This window comes from Pleurodeles waltl, chromosome 7, assembly GCF_031143425.1.
Source record: "Pleurodeles waltl isolate 20211129_DDA chromosome 7, aPleWal1.hap1.20221129, whole genome shotgun sequence".
Lineage (NCBI taxonomy): Eukaryota > Metazoa > Chordata > Amphibia > Caudata > Salamandridae > Pleurodeles > Pleurodeles waltl.
This window is the reverse complement of record NC_090446.1, coordinates 1406737017-1406756945: the sequence shown is the minus strand read 5'-3', so window position 1 is coordinate 1406756945 and position 19929 is coordinate 1406737017. Positions and strand designations below refer to the sequence as shown.

At 41.7% G+C, this 19929-nt stretch overlaps 1 protein-coding gene across 1 annotated transcript in view; it reads left to right on the top strand.

The window, feature by feature from the left end:
• FBL (fibrillarin) overlaps nucleotides 1–19929 on the top strand; it is a 36793-nt gene that overhangs the window by 4065 nt on the left and 12799 nt on the right. Inside the window, exons 2-5 of the mRNA XM_069201020.1 lie at nucleotides 10550–10693; nucleotides 13897–14025; nucleotides 15476–15570; nucleotides 17781–17951. Of these exons, the coding sequence (XP_069057121.1) occupies nucleotides 10550–10693; nucleotides 13897–14025; nucleotides 15476–15570; nucleotides 17781–17951 (539 nt within the window). The remainder of the gene's footprint in view (nucleotides 1–10549; nucleotides 10694–13896; nucleotides 14026–15475; nucleotides 15571–17780; nucleotides 17952–19929) is intronic.

The following is a 19929-nucleotide window of genomic DNA, read 5'->3' as shown; positions in this document are numbered from 1 at the left end:
TTTTAGGTCTGCCTTGACAGTGCAACCGTCATCTTACCTTTTAACCTACAACAATATTATTCTGCAGTTCTTTGGTTCCACACAAATACATATTCATTCCCTAATCTATTTACTTATAATGCTTCACTTTACCTTACAACATTCCTTTTAAGTCAGAACTATTGGGATTACTAATGCTTGTTAATATGTTAATGAACGGGGTTGTTGAATATAAAGGTAAGAACATTACAATGGTACATGCATAACACGTTGTTTTGTTAGTCTCAAACTATCCGTCTGATGCATACAGTTCCTAAGCATAACAATCATAAAATGAAAGTCTAGTTAAAACATAAAGAACACAGCTCAGTCTGTTTTGGCTCAGAAACAGCTGGTTGTAGATCAGAGATGTAATGTATTATCTGATAAGTCTGTGGATTGAGTCCTTGCAGTAGAGTACAGGCAGTGAGAAGATTCGTTACCTTGGCAGCAGTGGTCCAGTTTGATTAGACCCCACTGTATGATCTGGAAAGTGTTCAATAGCGATGCAGAAGCAATACTGATGTTTCTATTGTCGAAGAGGAAAATAGGGGGAAATAACACAAAAGTGGATCTGGATGAAACCTGTGAGATGTCTCTTCAATTAGCAACGGAGGCCATGTTTAAATGTATCCAGTTGAACCATTCTGTCCTTTGCCTGGAGTACGTCTTTTGACTGTTGTGATAAACAGGAAAAGGCGATTTATACTTCGAGGGTGCCCTTAGAAACCCCGCAAATTCTGGGGGAAATAATGTGATGATTACGGACTGGTTGCCTGAGGCTCCGATGCATGACGTTAATGTGATATGTTACTTGGTGGGTGATGACATTGTCCCTCTGTGATTGCACTGTACAAAAAAATATATATATTTTTTGCGTAATAAAAAAATGTGTCCAGCTGGAGAGCACATATATCTTGCCTCGGTCAGTTAGTGGTTCCTTTTATTATTATTATTATTATTATTATTTTTTTTAGGGTGGATATAGAAGCGTTCTGTTTGTTCCTATGTCTGTGTTTTCAATATGCATATACTGTTCCTTGTATATGCTTTTGAAAGAAAACCATTTATTAAACTTAATTTTGCCACTCCTGTATGTAATCTGTTTGTTCACTGAAAATACATATGAAACAGTAATGCCATGGGGTCTCAATTAATGGCTCCCTAGTTATGGAATTTTGTACAATCTGCCTGGCCTTGAAAGCCTTCCTGCTATCCATCAAAGCGTGGCTGCTTTAGGTCCTCACGGCAACACAATTGTAATATGGCAGTTTAACAAGCAGGAAAAAGTGCCTTCCTGGATCCTGTGCCAGGTGGCTCCACACCTCTGGAGGTGGCACGACCAGCACAGTGTCTTTTCTGGGCACCAACCACCTAGCAGGGTGCCTGAATGCCACAGTGGATGAACAGAGCAGGTTTTGTCTGGTAGACTGTGGGTGGCTTCTTCATGGCATTTTCAATGTGTGGAGCATGCCCTGGCTTCATCTTTTAACTGCTGTCAATAATTCTGTACATTGTAGTATCCTCAAAGGTGCTCTTCAGCAGATGTTTGGGCTAGGATTGAAGGATAATCCACTATCTCTACTGTATCTGGTTCAGAGGAACATCAAGACAGACTGGGTCCAAGTCATTGCCCTGGGCCAGGAGAATCAGGGTTCCACTTTGGTAGGACCTGTTGTATTACCAGGTCCTACCAGGGCACTGTCCTTCATCTGAGTTGCTCGCAATCTATGCCCCCATGTGTTGTTTGAGCAGCTGTAGCAACTGAAATAGTTGTCGTGTTGACCAATGCAGCCAGATACCCTTTCTCAAAGTCAATTTCTTCTGAGTGATGGGGAAAAATCTGTTGCTTGGCGTTCACTGACCCCTTACAAGCTTAATTTTCTGATGTTCCTGTATTTGCCCTGCACAGCCTTGTGGTTTGTACTAATTATCTGCTGTATGGCCCATTATGCCTTTACCTACTCCTCCCCACCTGTGCACACACACCCCAATTGATATGTCTCAATGGGATCAGAAAACAGTCTTCACTCGTGACATGCTGATGTAATTGCAATCAAGAACTATGGGTGCTCTCACAACAACCACCTTACACCTCCTTTCTAGACAAACTTGTGCTGCAGATTAGAACAGTCTACTCGCTGAAGGTTGTGACTCTTCCACGTTGGCCAGACAATTACTCTGCCAGTGTTTTCCTTCACCACTTCCAAAGAAAAGACATGACCTTACGAAGGCTCTGAACTTTTACATTGACCTCACAAAAGACAGTTGCCTGGACGATCAACTCTATGTGGGCTACTAGGGGGCAAAGAAAGGAAAGCTGTGTTTTTTGTTGTTGTTGTTTATTTTTGTTTTTTTAAGAAAGAAAAAAATCCTCTATTTTAAAATCTTCTACGCACTGTCCAAAGAGTAGTTTGAGGTATTGTGGGTTCTTTCTACCAGGTCCAAAGCTGGAAAGGTGATGTTGGCTTGAGGAGGGGCCTGTTCTTGACATCTGCCAGGCTGCAAAGTTGCTATTGGTACATACCAGCACGGAACGCTACTTCCTTGACAGCAAGTCTTGCAAGAAGGTCACTTAGCCTGCGTGTTGTGCAGGATGTTGTGGTCTGAGTCCTAAGATGAGGAGTCTGTAGTTATAAGTATCCATCAGAAAGAGTATTTTCGAAGGCAACTAAGTTTTGTTTGACGGGTAATAGAGCATTGTAACGGACAACATAGGGCAGTCTAGGTAGATAGGTTGGAAGTTTTACCAAAATTCAGTGATAGTTCAATTTAAGAACTGCATTTTCCTGTAATAGCATGCATGAGGACGTTAATCTCTGATTGGAAATGTTTCTTGTGCTGCACGTGGCTCAGAATAGTTTACTAGAAACTGGGATTAGAAAAATACTGAAACCATGTGGAATACTTTTTGCTCACTCTGATTTTCTACTCTTTCCCAATCTGATAATACCAACGTTACTCAACAGCTTTGCTTCTGCAGTTTTAATTTTGTTACCTGTCGCAATCCATTGCATTTGCACTGGTCGTGAGTTTCAAAATTGTACCACAGCTTACATTTTTACACTTGGATCTACCTAAAACCTGTTGTATGATACTTTAGGCAGTGGAACTAGCATGAGCAAACGGGACCTGCCCTAGGAACCTGAAACGCAAATGATATCAAATAATAAGGTACCATATCCACTAGTTCCCTATTTCCGTATTTGCATCTCAAGGAATCCTGCTTCACATTCATATTTCGAGTATTCATTTAGCAGCAATCACCTGATAAAGAAGAGGACTTGAAAGCCAGCTTTGAAACCCTGCAGTCCTCCTAGCAATGACCACCGTACTATGTATTGAATTTAAGACGCTCTAAGCTTGCAGAACATCACTTTTAAATGATGAACAGGGTAGGTGTAAAAGGATTTTATCAAATGTAGCCTACTGGAGGATCACATTTTTTTTCCTAGCTACATCATCACATGGTTGTGTGTGGGAACTGAACGTGTTTTCAATAAAGCAATCGTATTCTAGGTTCTTCCTAAATGAGTCTTTTTACTAAGACCACTTCAAGTTCATTCTGAAGGTCCATTCCAAGTGTCGCACCTGCTTTTCGAGATCTTTGACTTGTAGTTGGAATTCTGTTATTGGTTGACAAATAATCACTACCTTGTTATCTAGACCGAATATATGGCTAGTCTTTTTTTGCTACTTTTGTAGCACGCATTAAGGAGCAAGGCCTTTCTAAGCAAGGACAGACTACCTGTGTTGGCTGTGCCTTTGAAAGGCAGTTACCTACATGTCTCATTTTGTCTGCTCACTCATGTTTTCTATGCACTTAATTTCCTGGACCATTTGCTAAGACATTGATTTAATGCCTGGGTCATTGTTCTTGACATCATCATTTCTTCACTTCTGAGTTTGGAGGAGGGATCTTTGTTTCCAGTTGTCTTAACAGACTTGTGTTTATGGCGGACTTTTGGCATGACTGTTTGTTTTTAACTCTATTCGGTTTAGGACTGGCATAGAGTCAGGCCTTTGCTGATTTCCAGGTTTGGGGGAGGGTGAGAGTGCCGCGGGGCTTTAAGGCTTTTGTTCATGAAGCTAATTGTAGTTACTAAAAATTTCAGTGAGCCTCATGTAGCCTTCTGCTTTACACCAGATCCGTCTAATCGTAGGTCTTCGTCTAGAACCCACCCATGATCTCGGTCCTTATCTTTGTGCTGATGCCATCAAATAGTAGAGCTGAACCCTTGGGTAGTGTAATTTGTTTTCTGTGGTCAATCTTGTTCTTACTAATTCTGAGAACGAAACTCAACAATGTTTATTTACTTTTCTAAAAACCAAAGTGACGCCCCTATGGGTTCCTGCTTATGCATGGCAGTGTCTTAAAGAGGGAACATTTCTAAACTAGCAGAGAGGTTGAAAGTCCACGTTCAGCTCTAACAGTCGAATGGCTTGATCTTTCCGGCCTGATCCTTTGTGTCTGTCAGCTTCATCACCCCTCTACCTACAAAGTCAAGTGACCCTGTTTGTAAATATTTTGTATAAGCGCATAGTAGGCGCTCTGTTAGAAGACCCATTGCAGTGCCTACGTAATTGTACCCTGGTAGAGGATTTAATTATGTGGCTTTTAGTATTTGCTTGAGCTTACTGTTACCTTGAATTTAGCAAGTGGGAGCAGTGCAGATGTAGATTCTTGGATTAACCTCCTTCACCCCGCAAACACTTGATCCGGAGCACCTGGAGATTTAGGTTGAAATTGTTTTGTGCTAGAAACAAAGGAATACTTTCAGTGCCCAAACTAGCCTTAGCTGTGGAGCTTAGTTTGTATGCCAAACATGTCACTTAATAGACCCCAACCTACTGGGACATAAAACACCACAGTACATCCTACATGGGTCATAAAATCCAGGAGTAGGGTTGTGCATGGCGGGGAGGGGTAATTAGTTTACTGTATTTACCACATCAGTGATGGTTGATAATAAATCTGCCAACACGAATGCTAGCTTTAAAAGTGTGATTTAGTGATGACTGGTTCTGTTTTTGTGAACCACCTGAGTGGCACTGAACCAAAAAAAAAAAAACATACGACTACTATGATCAGTTAACTAAAATATAATTGAAAGTGTGTGGTTAGCACATGGGACGCACAATTTAACTTGCATTTCTTATTTTTGGCATAGCTATTCGGTAACCAATTACACCTTAGATGTCTTGCACAGCCTTACCTTGTAGGTATTCTGATAATCTTATTCGAATACTGCCCTTGTGAAACGTGTCACATACAGCCGGCTGAAGTGCGACTCTTCAGAAACGTGGTCCTATTTTTGTACCCAGGTTGGATTACAAGGCATGTTTTGAGCCTGCACGTTACCATTAATCATTGCAGGCCACATATGCTCCTGAAATGGCTGTATGCTCTTGATAGGATTAGGTCATCCAGGTGTAGACAGTTGTGATCTAATTTTTCCCACCAGAAACTGATGCAACTTCAGAATCACTCACTGAAAGTACGCCTGCACATACCACCCCCCAGACTGGCAAAGCAAGTACTTTTGGCGCCAATGCTTACATTCAGCATTTGTGTGTGCCTGCTTTCGTGTCTTAGCACAAAGAAGCCAAATGTGTTGACTTTGTCATTGTTGATGTTAGAAAATTCCCCCTTTGTCAGGTTTCATGCAGTGCACAGACTTGGGGTGACTTTTACTTCCATGTATAAATTGTTGCCTTTTTGAATTGTCCCTTGTCAAGAGCTTGTTGAAGATGTCTGTCCTAGTATTTAGTGTTCGATCTTTGGATGTTTCAGTGGTACCAGTTCTAATCATCAACAACAGAATAAAGGCATTGGTTGAAGCCAGTCAAGGTCTTCAGTGGTCATGTTACAATCTAGCAACAATAATGCCAATTTGAATAAATAAGTTTGTTCTAAAATTACGTTGTGGTTCCTAGTTCATTGCCTGCAAACAACCCAACTGCATCTGAGCAGAACTGCTTTAGAAAATCCTTTTCTCCCTCTAGCACTTCACAACCATGAATTATTTGTTGTTTTAGAAGTACCAAGGCACACCAAAAGTAGTACGTAGGGTGTTCATCCAAGTTGCTTTACCGCATTACAACTCTTTTCCCTGTTCTCGCTTAAACCTAAGGAGAAATGGGACGAGGCAGGCGGCTTCGGCATCCCAGCCTTCTTGTTGAGTTAATTATTTTTCCTCTCTTAGTCCCGCGCGCCCTTGTTATTTAAGGTCAGCGCCTAACTTTGCCATATGCCTACTAATAACTAATCACTTTTCTACATACCGAACGGTTCTTCCTTTTACACGCTGCAAACACATCTGTTCACAATTCCTGTGTTCGGCGTCGTTCGTACATTTAATAATAATAATGTATTTTTTTTTTTTTAAATAAGAGCACTACTGGGTCCCAACAGTATTTGTTTGAACGTTTCCTGGGCTTACCAGCGATACTGGTCGGAGAGACTGCTTTTCAGTCTACTCCGTGTCAATCACCGTATGGGGGCAACCAATGTGTTTTGTGTTTTTTATAATCTTTTTCGTTCACAATATATGGAATAGGGCCTTCAAAACGTATCTTGTACTTCTGGGTTTTTGAATTTGGTACACCCCCCAGTTTCTATTTACTTTGGTAACACTTTTTTCTTTCTTTTTTTTTTCCCTCTTGTTGTTCCATGTGGTTTCCTCTTGGCACTACCCAGGACATTATTTGATGCTTATTTATTGCTTACTCTTCCAGTCGTATCATGGTCTGTATTTAACAACATTCCCTGACAAGTCACCTTTTTTCAGTCCTTGCATAATGGACTCATACTTCTACATTAAACCATTGGGTATGTTTACTATTTTTTGTTTTTTTCACTGCTTTTCCTTATCACTAATTGGTGTGGCTATTATTTTCGATTACACAGCCCTAACCAAGTGTAAGGAAATGCCTCCTTGGCATGGTTACCCCCTGACTTTTTGCCTTTGCTGATGCTATGTTTTGAATTGAAAGTGTGCTGAGGCCTGCTAACAGGCCCCAGCACCAGTGTTCTTTCCCTAACCTGTACTTTTGATTCCACAATTGGCACACCCTGGCATCCAGGTAAGTCCCTTGTAACTGGTACCCCTGGTACCAAGGGCCCTGATGCCAGGGAAGGTCTCTAAGGGCTGCAGCATATCTTATGCCACCCTGGGGACCCCTCACTCAGCACAGACACACTGCTTGCCAGCTTGTGTGTGCTGGTGAGAACAAAACAAGTAAGTCGACATGACACTCCCCTCAGGGTGCCATGCCAACCTCACACTGCCTATGCAGTATAGATAAGTCACCCCTCTAGTAGGCCTTACAGCCCTAAGGCAGGGTGCACTATACCATAGGTGAGGGCACCAGTGCATGAGTACTGTGCCCCTACAGTGTCTAAGCCAAACCTTAGACATTGTAAGTGCAGGGTAGCCATAAGAGTATATGGTCTGGGAGTCTGTCAAACACGGACTCCACAGCACAATAATGGCTACACTGAAAACTGGGAAGTTTGGTATCAAACTTCTCAGCACAATAAATGCACACTGATGCCAGTGCACATTTTATTGTGAAATACACCCCAGAGGGCACCTTAGAGGTGCCCCCTGAAACCTTAACCGACTATATGTGTAGGCTGACTGGTTCCAGCAGCCGGCCACAACCGAGACATGTTGCTGGCCCCATGGGGAGAGTGCCTTTGTCACTCTGAGGCCAGTAACAAAGCCTGCACTGGGTGGAGATGCTAACACCTCCCCCAGACAGGAGCTGTAACACCTGGCGGTGAGCCTCAAAGGCTCACCCCTTTGTTCCAGCACCGCAGGACACTCCAGCTAGTGGAGTTGCCCCCCACTTTTGGCGGCAAGGCCGGAGGAAATAATGAGAATAACAAGGAGGAGTCACTGGCCAGTCAGGACAGCCCCTAAGGTATCCTGAGATGAAGTGACTCTAGCAGATGGAGGATTCCCCCAATAGGGATAGGATTGTGACCCCCTCCCCTTGGGAGGAGGCACAAAGAGGGTGTACCCACCCTCAGGGCTAGTAGCCATTGGCTACTAACCCCCCAGACCTAAACACACCCTTAAATTTAGTATTTAAGGGCTTCCCTGAACCTAAGAATTTAGATTCCTGAAACTACAAGAAGAAGAAGACTGCTGAGCTGAAAAACCCCTGTAGAAGAAGAACAGAAGACACCAACTGCTTTGGCCCCAGTCCTACCGGCCTGTCTCCTGCATTCCAAAGAAACCTGCTCCAGCGACGCTTTCCAAAGGACCAGCGACCTCTGAATCCTCAGAGGACTGCCCTGCTTCAAGAAAGACAAGAAACTCCCGAGGACAGCGGCCCTGCTCCAAAAAGACTGAAACTTTGTTTCAAAGGAGCAGGTTTAAAGACCCTGCAACTCCCCGCAAGAAGCGTGAGACTTGCAACACTGCACCCGGCGACCCCGACTCGACTGGTGGAGAACCAACACCTCAGGGAGGACCCTCCGGCGACTCCAAGACCGTGAGTAACCAAAGTTGTCCCCCCTGAGTCCCCACAGCGACGCCTGCAGAGGGAATCCCGAGGCTCCCCCTGACCGCGACTGCCTGAACTCTAATTTCCCGACGGCTGGAAAAGACCCTGCACCCGCAGCCCCCAGCACCTGAAGGATCGGAACTCCAGTGCAGGAGTGACCCCCAGGAGGCCCTCTCCCTAACCCAGGTGGTGGCTACCCCGAGGAGCCCCCCCCCCCCCCCCCCCTTGCCTGCCTGCACCGCTGAAGAGACCCCTTTGGTCTCCCATTGAAAACCCGACGCTTGTTTGCACACTGCACCCGGCCGCCCCCGCGCTGCTGAGGGTGTACTTTCTGTGTGGACTTGTGTCCCCCCCGGTGCCCTACAAAACCCCCCTGGTCTGCCCTCCGAAGACGCGGGTACTTACCTGCTGGCAGACTGAAACCGGGGCACCCCCTTCTCTCCATTGAAGCCTATGGGTTTTGGGCACCTCTTTGACCTCTGCACCTGACCGGCCCGGAGCTGCTGGTGTGGTGACTTTGGGGTTGCTCTGAACCCCCAACGGTGGGCTACCTTGGACCCCAATCTTAACCCCGTAGGTGGTTTACTTACCTGCAAAAACTAACATTACTTTACCTCCCCCAGGAACTGTGAAAATTGCACCGTGTCCACTTTTAAAACAGCTTACTGTGTTTTATGTAAAAAGTATATATGCTACTGTGATTATTCAAAGTTCCTAAAGTACTTACCTGCAATACCTTTCAAATGAGATATTACATGTAGAATTTGAACCTGTGGTTCTTAAAATAAACTAAGAAAAGATATTTTTCTATAACAAAACCTATTGGCTGGATTTGTCTCTGAGTGTGTGTTCCTCATTTATTGCCTGTGTGTATGTACAACAAATGCTTAACACTACTCCTTTGATAAGCCTACTGCTCGACCACACTACCACAAAATAGAGCATTAGTATTATCTCTTTTTGCCACTATCTTACCTCTAAGGGGAACCCTTGGACTCTGTGCATACTATTCCTTACTTTGAAATAGTGCATACAGAGCCAACTTCCTACACCAAGAAAATCTATTTGCTTGGTATATTTTCTTTCGCATGCCACCCCCTTTCTTCTGTGATAATGTTTCACATACATTTGCTCATATATCATTCTCGCTTTTCGGTCATTACTTTAGATGTCTTTAGGACTCTGTGGACTGCTCCGGTTTTGCTTCCCCTTTATTACCCTTTTTTTTTCCTGTTTTTCTTCTCTTTTCCTTTATCTAAATGTGTGACACTGATTAGAACACAATTCCCTGTTATCAATATATATGTTCATTTTGTTACTCCTTTTATTGTCAATTCAACTTACAGCCTTGATAAAGTCTATGTGACGAAACACGTGTCGGCTGTACATTTGATGAGCATTGCTTCTACAAGAATAAACTTTATTCAATTTCGAAATTGTGCTTTTGGATGTTGCCTCTTATTATTTCCACTTAGATGAACACCCTATGGACTACTTTTGGTGTGCCTTGGTACCTCTAAAACTATATCCATTTCTGACTGGTCTACCAGTCATTAATCCTCGACATCCTTGGTGGTTGGATGTTATTACCAAGTTGGCACCCATCTTCCATGCCTGCTTAAACCACTCTTACCCATTGGATTGGATGTGCGAGCTCCTTTGGTGTTAACCACTGTCTTTATTTATTTACAATATGAATTATTTGTTGAGCTTGTTTTCATCCAGAAAGCCTGTGTGATAATGACCCCAAATACAATTGGGTCCGTTGCTCTTTCCTGAGAAGATAGCAGTATCCGTAACTTCTCTCGCATATGTGTCAAAATTCTGAGGAGCATGCTAGCATATTATCAGTTTGGCATCAAGCATTGCTGCTAGAGTGACTGGTTAAAGTAATGCTTTTTCTTCACAGTTCCCAGCGGGACGTATGCAGGCTAAAACATTTGTTGAAAGTGTACAGTTATACAAGTCAATTTCATGAGCGCTACTTACATCTTTGTTATTCCTTGTTCTCTAGGATTCAGTCCACGTGGGCGAGGAGGTTTTGGTGACCGCGGAGGTTTTGGTGACCGTGGCGGTCGAGGGAGAGGTGGATTTGGTGACCGTGGCGGTCGAGGTAGAGGTGGATTTGGTGACCGTGGTGGCTTCAGAGGTGGTAGAGGTAAGTAAAATAACATGACCGAGGGACATTGTGTTTTTCTTTTTCTTTTAATATCACTGTTCTGAGATGTGGGTGAGAGGTACTAAAGTACTCTGTGGGTCATTAGTCTGTTGTATAGGTTCTGCTGCCTAGGGAATGATTCACCTTGGGGAGATCCTTGGCTTTTATGTTAAGAAGCATCCATGCCTGTGTCAGACAGTGGCTCTAATTTATAGGTAAGGAGGAACCTAAATTCCATAAACTGCGTTTGGAGCAATATTTGGACAGCCTCCGTAAGTAAATACTGAACCATGCTGGTATGGACATTTACTCCTTAAGATGCCATGCTCTGGATTTTAGAGAGTTGATGAGTCCCTTTCCAGTGAAGAATCTAACGTGACAACACTAAATACAGAAAGCACAATTTCGAATTCCTTGTGTTGCACAATCTATTTTCTCAGTAAGCTAATTTTAGTAAACTGTTTTGTGGGAAAGTGGATTATTATTTGATGTGGTTGTGAGACTTCACCATGTAGTAGTGTCATAATATTCACCAGGTCCAGTTAGTTTTCCTAAATAAACCCTTAGTTCAAGTCTGAGTAGTTGTGGCACAGGAGGAGTCCCAAAACAGTTATGTAAGAAACAAAATATAATAAAAATCCAACACCAATTTATAAAAGTATTGTATTATTATTTTAAAAAGACACCAAAGGGCCAAAATCTATTTGCGGGAAACAAGGGATGTATTTTTAAATGTAAGTAAATCATTGTTGTTTTACTGTTGGGAAATGTACTAAATTGTAGGCGGTTTAGCAGTTCTTAGCCAGCTGGCTTGTATGGCTACTTCTCTTCACTTGGGTGGGCTACAATGAGTTAGGGCAGTCACAGGCACCATTGAGGTCCAGGGAGACAATTACCTATCAGGTCCAGGAGTCTCAGGGTCTTTCTTGAAGGTTTATCCTGTACCGCAGTCCAGCCAAGACGTGGTCTTGATGCTGGAGATACCTGAAGATGGCGCAAGCTGCCTTCCCCTGTGAAGGGGCCCTGGGTACACCTCTGGGGTATACCAAGCATAATGAGCCCCTCATGCTGGAAAAAAACTAGTAGTGCAACAGGCTTTCCCCATTGGAGGAGATGCCAGCATGTCTGCCTACACACAAAAAAAGATTTGATCACTATTTGCTTCACTGAGACTGTAGACTCTTTGAAAATGTGCAGCAATTTGCTTTGTTCCCTATTAATGGGAGCACTTCACCTCCGTTCCACCTACCCCCCTCCGCACATCCCCCCCCCCCCCCACTTGCTGGGGGCAACATGTTGTCTTGGGTAACAACTGCTGAAGATAGTAGGAAAGGCTACCAGATGTTTAATCAGCAAAGTAGTGTCATTCTAAATTAACATTTCTGTTAAGTTACTGTAACTATTTGTTACCTTGAAGTAATGTCTTTGGTGGTGCCAAATGGAAGTTACTACTGAGCGCTGTGGGTGTTACCAGCCTTAAAACAGTGAAACAGCAATTTTGTGTTTTCACTGTGTTTTACTTTCACTAATGACCAAGCTGACAAAATCTCTGGAATGCACTTCTCAGTTCAAAGAAGACATTTATTATTATTTCACCATGAGGTTCCTAAAAAAAGGAGGTTAACAGATTGAAAGCACATGTTCAAAAATAGTCACAGCAATGAAATGAAAACATACCCAAATGATTCTCAACTGCAATGTAAACAGCAAATGTATGTAGTTATGAATATGCAAAGCAAAGAATAAAGTAAAAATTCCTCACCGTAGGGCCTGTCAGGCTCTTCATCTTTCTCATGCCAGAAGAAGATGCCCCCTGTTCAACTGCGAGAAAGAGATCTCCACCCTCGTGGAACCTATATGTCAGGAATTCGACGTCTAATCTTGACCGAGGTCTTGGAAATTCCACTGCTACTGAGCAGGGCACCTTTTTATATCTTAAAGAACCGAAAGGGCTTTCTGGAGAAAACCCCTCCCATGAAAGAGAAATATTCAAGCATGCTGGCTAATGCAGGTCAGAGTTGAAAAGAACACATTGAGAATTGGCCAACATCCCAAGGCGTTTCTCCAAAGGCCAAACCATTCCCTGCTTGCACAAAAACAGAAGTCCGATACAGTCTTATCGTGCTTACTAACTGTTCGGTGATAATATGCCCTAGCTCTTCAGTGAGAAAGAATACGAAAACAAGCGCAGTTTACAATGTGGAAAAACACAGATGCATTTAACAAGGTCTCAACTGCAATGTCTAACGCTACAATTAAGTCAATAGGTAGCTAAACTGAATACAAAATGTAGTCTGCAATTGGTGAAGACGGAACAACTAATCCAGGTGCAAAGTAGTGCAACACAGTCAGTGGTCAAAAACACGTATTTCACTACACACTGTCAGGGCATGTTAAACACCAAAGGAATATGCCCTTTTTTTATATTGAGCACCCTACATGGTGTGCTACCAAGACCTTCCCTAAGGGTGGTTTATTAATATTAAGGAAAGTTCTGACCTGGCAAAAGGGTTTATTTTGCCATGCTGAGTTGGCGGTTCTAACGTTGCACAATTAGGCTGCAGCGACAGGCCTAGAGTCACCTTCACCTTTTTCATTGTTGTGGTTGCACAATTCAAATTTAACTTGCTAGCCTCTTGTACCATATATTAGGGACTTATAGCAAAGGTAAATAAGCCCATCCGGTGCTAGTCAAATAGTAACATTTTAAAATTAATTTCAGAAATCTAGATTTTACTAAAGTTTCTAGTTTTAATTGATACTTATAACTGAAACCCAAAACAAAGAAGGGGGAAGCAAAAATTACTTTGAACAGATAAATAACCAAATGTTGCCAAAGGGAACGTAATCTGTTTATTATGTACAGCTATCAACAGTACTGACGTGCAGAACTTGCACTACTTACATGTATGTGGCCAATGACTGCAGTTGTTGCTTTTGCCCATTTTAGCACTCTTTCAGCTGTATTGCCGTAACTTGTGTCAGTAATCTTTTACACTGGTACGTTGAAAGGCATGGCTTTTGTCATTAACTTGGAGCTTTAGCAATTAAAAAAAAAAAAAAAAAAAGATGGAATAAATGTATGTGGTAACACTGTTGAATAGTTCTCTAAATAAAGATTTTCTTAGCTATTTGTAGTCATTTATAAAGTTCGTGTTGTGGCACTTCTGAGAACTTATTCAAACTTGATCTTTCCTCTTTAGGTGGCTTTAGATCCCCTGAAGGTGGCTTCAGAGGCAGAGGGCCTTCAAGAGGAGGCAGAGGTGGACGAGGAGGCAGAGGTGGCTTTGGAGCTGGAAGGAAAGTGACAATTGAACCTCACAGACATGAAGGTGAGTTTTCCGAAGAGGCCAGGAGCCTTGCTATGTTAATAGGTCGACTGTGGCTGTCATTTAATAGGTTTAACGTGCCTCGCCTTGACACTGTAATAGGAATTTTTGCAATCTGAGATGCTATTACAAATGACCAGAAAGTACTGCTCTCCTAACTTTGCATTCTTTGTCCTGTTGACGGTTTCATTTGATTTTTGTAAACCTATTGTAGACACATTTCTGAAAAGTCTAGTGTGCTCTATATTGGCATGTAGCACTAAATAAATATTTTACGCCATTCATGTACCCCCTTATGGTTGATTCTTGCTTCCTCTAATTTTTTATGTTATTGAAGCTTCTTTTGTGCTTGGAACTATAAGGGGGGGGGGAATGATTCCAAGGTCTGGGTATTGAGGAGATTGTCGCTGGGATCATGGATAGAAAAGTTGAACAGTTCGTGCACAGGATTATCAGATATTTTGTGTATGTTAGTTGCTACTGGGTATTCACCACCTGAGAAGCCAGTGAAATCATTTGATGCACACTGCAGTTACTGCTGTGATTGTGAAGTGCAGAGATAAACCCTTCGTCCTTTGTGCACAGTTATTGTGTATGTGTTTTAGCTAAAACTGTAGCTGTACCGATGCATTTTGGATGCTGTATCCTTAAATTAATCAGGAATTTGTAAAGCACACTACTCACCCATGAGTGTCAAGACGCTGAGGAGTGGGGGGAGGGGGAGAGGGGGTTCACTGCTCGACAGCCACGTCTTGAGAGGTTTCCTGAAGGTAAGGAGGTGGGTGGGAAGAGTGTTCCACGTGTTGGCGGCGAGGGGTGAGAATTATCTACCGCCAGTTGTAGTTCTGCGTACACGTGGGAACGGTTGCAAGGGTGAGGTCGGCGGAGCGGAGATGCCGGGTCTGTATTCTTGGTCTTGATCTGATGTTTTTCCAGAATGGCTAAGTCAATAAATATCACCTTAATTTTTTTTATTTTTTTTGCATAGCTTATTAAATGTTAAAGTAACTTTCATGTGATTGTATTTGTTGTCAATTCATGTGACTTTTGTGTTTGCATGTTTAAAAATGCTCATTCTGCAAATCTACTGCTCGATATTACACTAGCCCATGAATTCTGATGCTTTATACCAAGTAGTACTCAGTCTTCAGTTTACCAGCACTAGCCCGTGAACCCATTTCAGAGGCATTAAAAATCTTGTTAAACCAGCATCTGTAAAATCTCTAAGGTAAGCATGTCCCCTGTTTTTGCCCGCTTGTGGATTTAATGAGTTAGCAAGGTTCTACCAGTGAGCAGTTTCTGGAACATGTCCTTTGCACATAAGCTCACAGGCAGTGCGTTGACCTGTGTCCTCCACCTTGGGGTGCATTTGGCTCACTCAATTAATCTACATTAAGTAGAGTACAACGAAGACCTCAATGCTTCTATCTCTGACCAAAATGTTTCTTTTTAGGAGTCTTTATTTCCAGAGGAAAGGAAGATGCTCTGGTCACAAAAAATATGGTCCCTGGAGAATCCGTCTATGGCGAGAAAAGAATCTCCGTGGAGGTAAATGTATTAAGTTAATCTGTCTTTTCAGGTGAAGACTTTGTAAATATGGGGTCGAGGGTGCCTTGTCATTAATTCTGGATACCATTAATTGTGCCAAATACTTCTGTAGCTTTTTACTCCCTGTTGCCGATAACCCCCAAGTTAACCTAGCGATCTTGAAAATTGCACTGTACTTTTTAGCCAAATAGTGAAACAACTAACCACTAGAGCCAAATAATTTAACAAAACAAAATGTCACACCTTGACTGGCCGCATAAAACGGCTAGTGGCAACCAACAGCCCCTCCTCTGCATCACCATTTAAGAAAGCTAGCTACATAGTTATTCTAAGTATTTTAGTAACATTTAAATAGCGCTTTCTAAAGCTTTTGAGGTGGTCGGTTTTGGAAGGTCGGTTGTATGCTACTCGATAGACTGTGCTAAGGTTGTGGGTTTGTTGTATTGCATGTGTGGGCATGGTCTGCATGTCATGTGGCTAAACGTACAGTAGAGTATACTAGTGTAAAAAAACACTTCAGCTTACATAAGAATCATCGTGAATTGTGGAAAAGTAGTTTTGTAAAGAACTTTAAGAAAATAGCATGCGCTCAATAGCTTTTGCTAAAGGACCTGGTGCACATGAGGCTGGATAGTGCGGGCATTGCTTGTATAGAATCCAGTATAAAGCGTAGTGTTCCAAATGATGTTAAAAATAACCAGTGCAAAGCTGGAGCTGTCACCTAACACACAGTTGAAGAACAGTGTTACTGACTACAAATGTACAGTTGACTAAGTTTCCTCTGCTAATCGCCCCAGATACCACCGCCCCCCTCTAAAATCACCCAATTTTTAAAATCGTATCCACTCTTTCTAAATTTAAAAAAAAAAAATAATTCTCACCAGAACCACATCTCCTCCTTAACCTCTTATTTTTTTTTTTTTTTTTTTCCCCTCCTGCCCTTTCAGCTGTGTTCGTTTCCTCTTATTGGAATTCTGCTCCCCTTTTCCTCCATAGCTCTGTTTTCACATTACCATTGTCCAGCTTTCTCCAGATTTTTTTGATGAACCTACCCTCCCTCCAATTGAATATTTTTTTTGCCAGTCCCCATGCAGTCTGCTTTTATCATACTGTGAAGTTTTAACTCTTCACTCTTTCTGCAGAGACTTCACAATTTGTGTTTTCATTTAGATACAAATGCGATATGAAGACTTCTGCTATACTTCCTCATGTTCTAATATACAGCATGCAGACCTCTCCCTGGTTTTGTTCTACTTCATAAAAATGTGGAAAACTGTACAGTAGTTGTCATCACATTTGTGTTGCGTTTTGTTTTTTTTGTGACTACGTCGTGCGGGTCATCTTAGGTGATTGCATGAGCTCCAAAGCATGTTTTTTTTTATCTACTGCTGACTAATCTGCAGCGAGCTGGGCACAAGTCAATGGCCATGGTTGTTCGTATTCACCATGATTACTGATAATTTCCAAATGAACAAGCAATGCCGCTCAAATACTAAATAACTACGAGATGAAAAGTTGGACAGTGCATGATGAATGCATCAATAAGAGCTGTTATGCATGGTGTACCATTGGCTCAAAATGTGGAATTCACTAGTCAGAGAGCAGTGCTGATTGAAGAATTATATAGTTATCCTTTCCTCCATAAACTAGAAGTATTAGCAGGATAGGCTGAATGTGGAGGGTCTTACTGGTCAAATAATGCCTTTGATTTGAATGATAAGGACCGTACTAGCTAGGGGGGTTTCCTTATTTTCGTCCTGCTGCTAGGCTATTAGGATTCTTCAGAGTTAAGGTTTGCACTCCATTCTTTCATGATTGGTTTGGAGATGGTGTTGTTTAGCTTTGGTGTTTTTTGTTTTTTTCATGTTTGGTAGTCTTGGAGGACTAGAGGAATGCCTGCTTTCATTTTTTTAGAGTGTAAATGGAATTGACATGATGCCATTCCTTTTAACAATACATCGTGTTAGATGAAGTTCTGTGTACTGATTGAATTTAAATATACTGATTTAATTTACTTTGTTGTTCCAGTGTTGTGCAATATGATTCTTAGAAAGCTGGAGTCATTTTTCATGCGAAATTAAGGACTTCTGCTGTGTGTTGAAAAGTCAAGCGGGCTGGTGTTATGACAGTTGTTTTTAAAGAGTTGATACCTTCTTGGTGTATGTTCTTAGGAAATCTTAACTATTGCTTAACAGCTTTTTCTGTTGCAGGATGGGGAAAATAAGATTGAATACAGAGCCTGGAATCCGTTCAGGTCAAAACTAGCTGCTGCCATTCTTGGTGGAGTTGATCAGATTCACATCAAGCCTGGTTCCAAGGTCTTGTATTTGGGAGCAGCTTCTGGCACAACAGTGTCACATGTGTCTGATGTTGTCGGCCCTGTAAGTATAACAATAATGCAGCATCAATGCCTGTGTAAATAGTTATAATAGAACACCACTGATGGATGATGTTTGTCTGGTTCATACTGTACAAATGTTACAAGAAATAGTGTAATTTAACAAAGCATTTTTAACTATTACTTCAGTAAAAATGATTTTCAAATGCAATGAGACAGAATACTTTCTGTCATTATGCAATACATTTTAACATCCATTTCTTTAGATTAGGTTTTCGTAAATCTCAACATACATTGCCTAAGGCACCATTGTTCACAGGTTACATTGCCATTCAATAACCAAACCTGAAATGTGCATGTGAACCAATGGTTGCTCTTGCTCCATGTCCCCCTCTACTCCTTACACTTACCATTGTGAGAGTTTAGGAAAGGGAGTTTATGCCCATGTGTCATGGAATCATATGTTGGTAGAAATGTAGGAAAACTAATGTGGGGTGGCAAGTCTTAATATTGGGCTGTAGGGGTCTCTGGTCTGCTATGACCTCCCAAGTGTGTTAGGGTATGTGGGTGATGGGGTTTGGGTGCTTAAGATCTGTGGGGGCCCACAAGTTGGGATCTGTACTCTTGAGTTGAACATCTGGAGGACCTTTATGCCCAGGTGCCCAAAACACACTCTTAGTAGTCTTGCAAGGATTTCTACTTTGGTGTAAGTATGCTCTAGTTTTGGGCCAAGTTTTGTTAGCAGTTCCTTTGCCGGGAAGTGTCAAAGTTTGTTGACCTAGAATCTTATTTTTTCCCAGAAGGGAGGGGTTATAAGTAGTATACCCAGTATTCTGTGTTTACTGCTTTTTTGGGGAGTGTAAAGGGGATTGTTTCTTTTTAAATAGCAAATAAAACTACTTGTCTGCCTGTATTTAGCTTCAAATATGAGAAAGTAGGTCTTTAAGTGGTTCTCCCTACCATCAGTCACAAGTGCCAGACCATTAGTTGTGCAGATTGACAAGCAGGGGAGTTAAAAAAGAAATGTTACCTAATGAGGGTTATATTTGTGCATATATACCAGGCTAGAGAAACCATTGTGTAATCCTTGTCAAATATTTTAGTTTATCGTCTTTTTCTTCATTGTCGCATATGCGTGTACCCTCAAGTATGTGAGCTCAGTTTTTCTGCTGAACAAAAAAAGTATTTGCTTGATTAAATAGACTAAATGTTTGATCCATGTATAAAAAGAATCTAACCCACATAAGGGAACACACGATCCATTACTTGCCTCTTAATTTACTAATAGCATTACCATCAGGGAAGAGTGTTTCTCAGTTTGTTTAAACACTCACTTTTACTAAATAGATTACTAAAGCGTGATGTGGTTGCAGACTGTCATTTACACACAGGACATTTCCAAGAAATGTCCAAAAACCTTCCCACTAACTAGCCCCTTTATTGATAAAACTATATGATGTATTAACAAACTCTGAGAATTGGGTTTCAGAAAACATATTTATTCCTTGCACAAAGTCCAAGGGAAGTGTTCTGATTTGTTTTTATCCTCCTATATATATATTTTTTTCACCACACAGAAGTACAAACAATGGGCTTTCACACCTGCTGAAATATATTTTAGAAATGCTGGCACAGTTGATGTAGCTATTTAAATATTGTTTGTTAGGAAAAACCTGACAATCCTGAAAATCTGCAGTGAGATGGAAAATTAATTGTAAGACAAACTGACTTTTGACCTCCATCTCTGAACAAAGAGCAAATATGACAAGAACAAGACTTAAAGGCATCTTTATTGCTCCTCCACTTTCTGGCTGAACAGAACCGCCTGCTCTTTGTCAACTCGCCAGAAGGGAGGAGTAGGTGCTAAAAATAGATTGACCTAATAAAATATGACCTGCCATAGCAAGTAAATTTTTCGACGCCTGTATACAGCTGTTTTACAATGCAGATGTTTTCAGATGACTAGTGTACTGTGTATTTCTGGAACATGATGGCTTGTCAAATGTAAGTATACATTTATC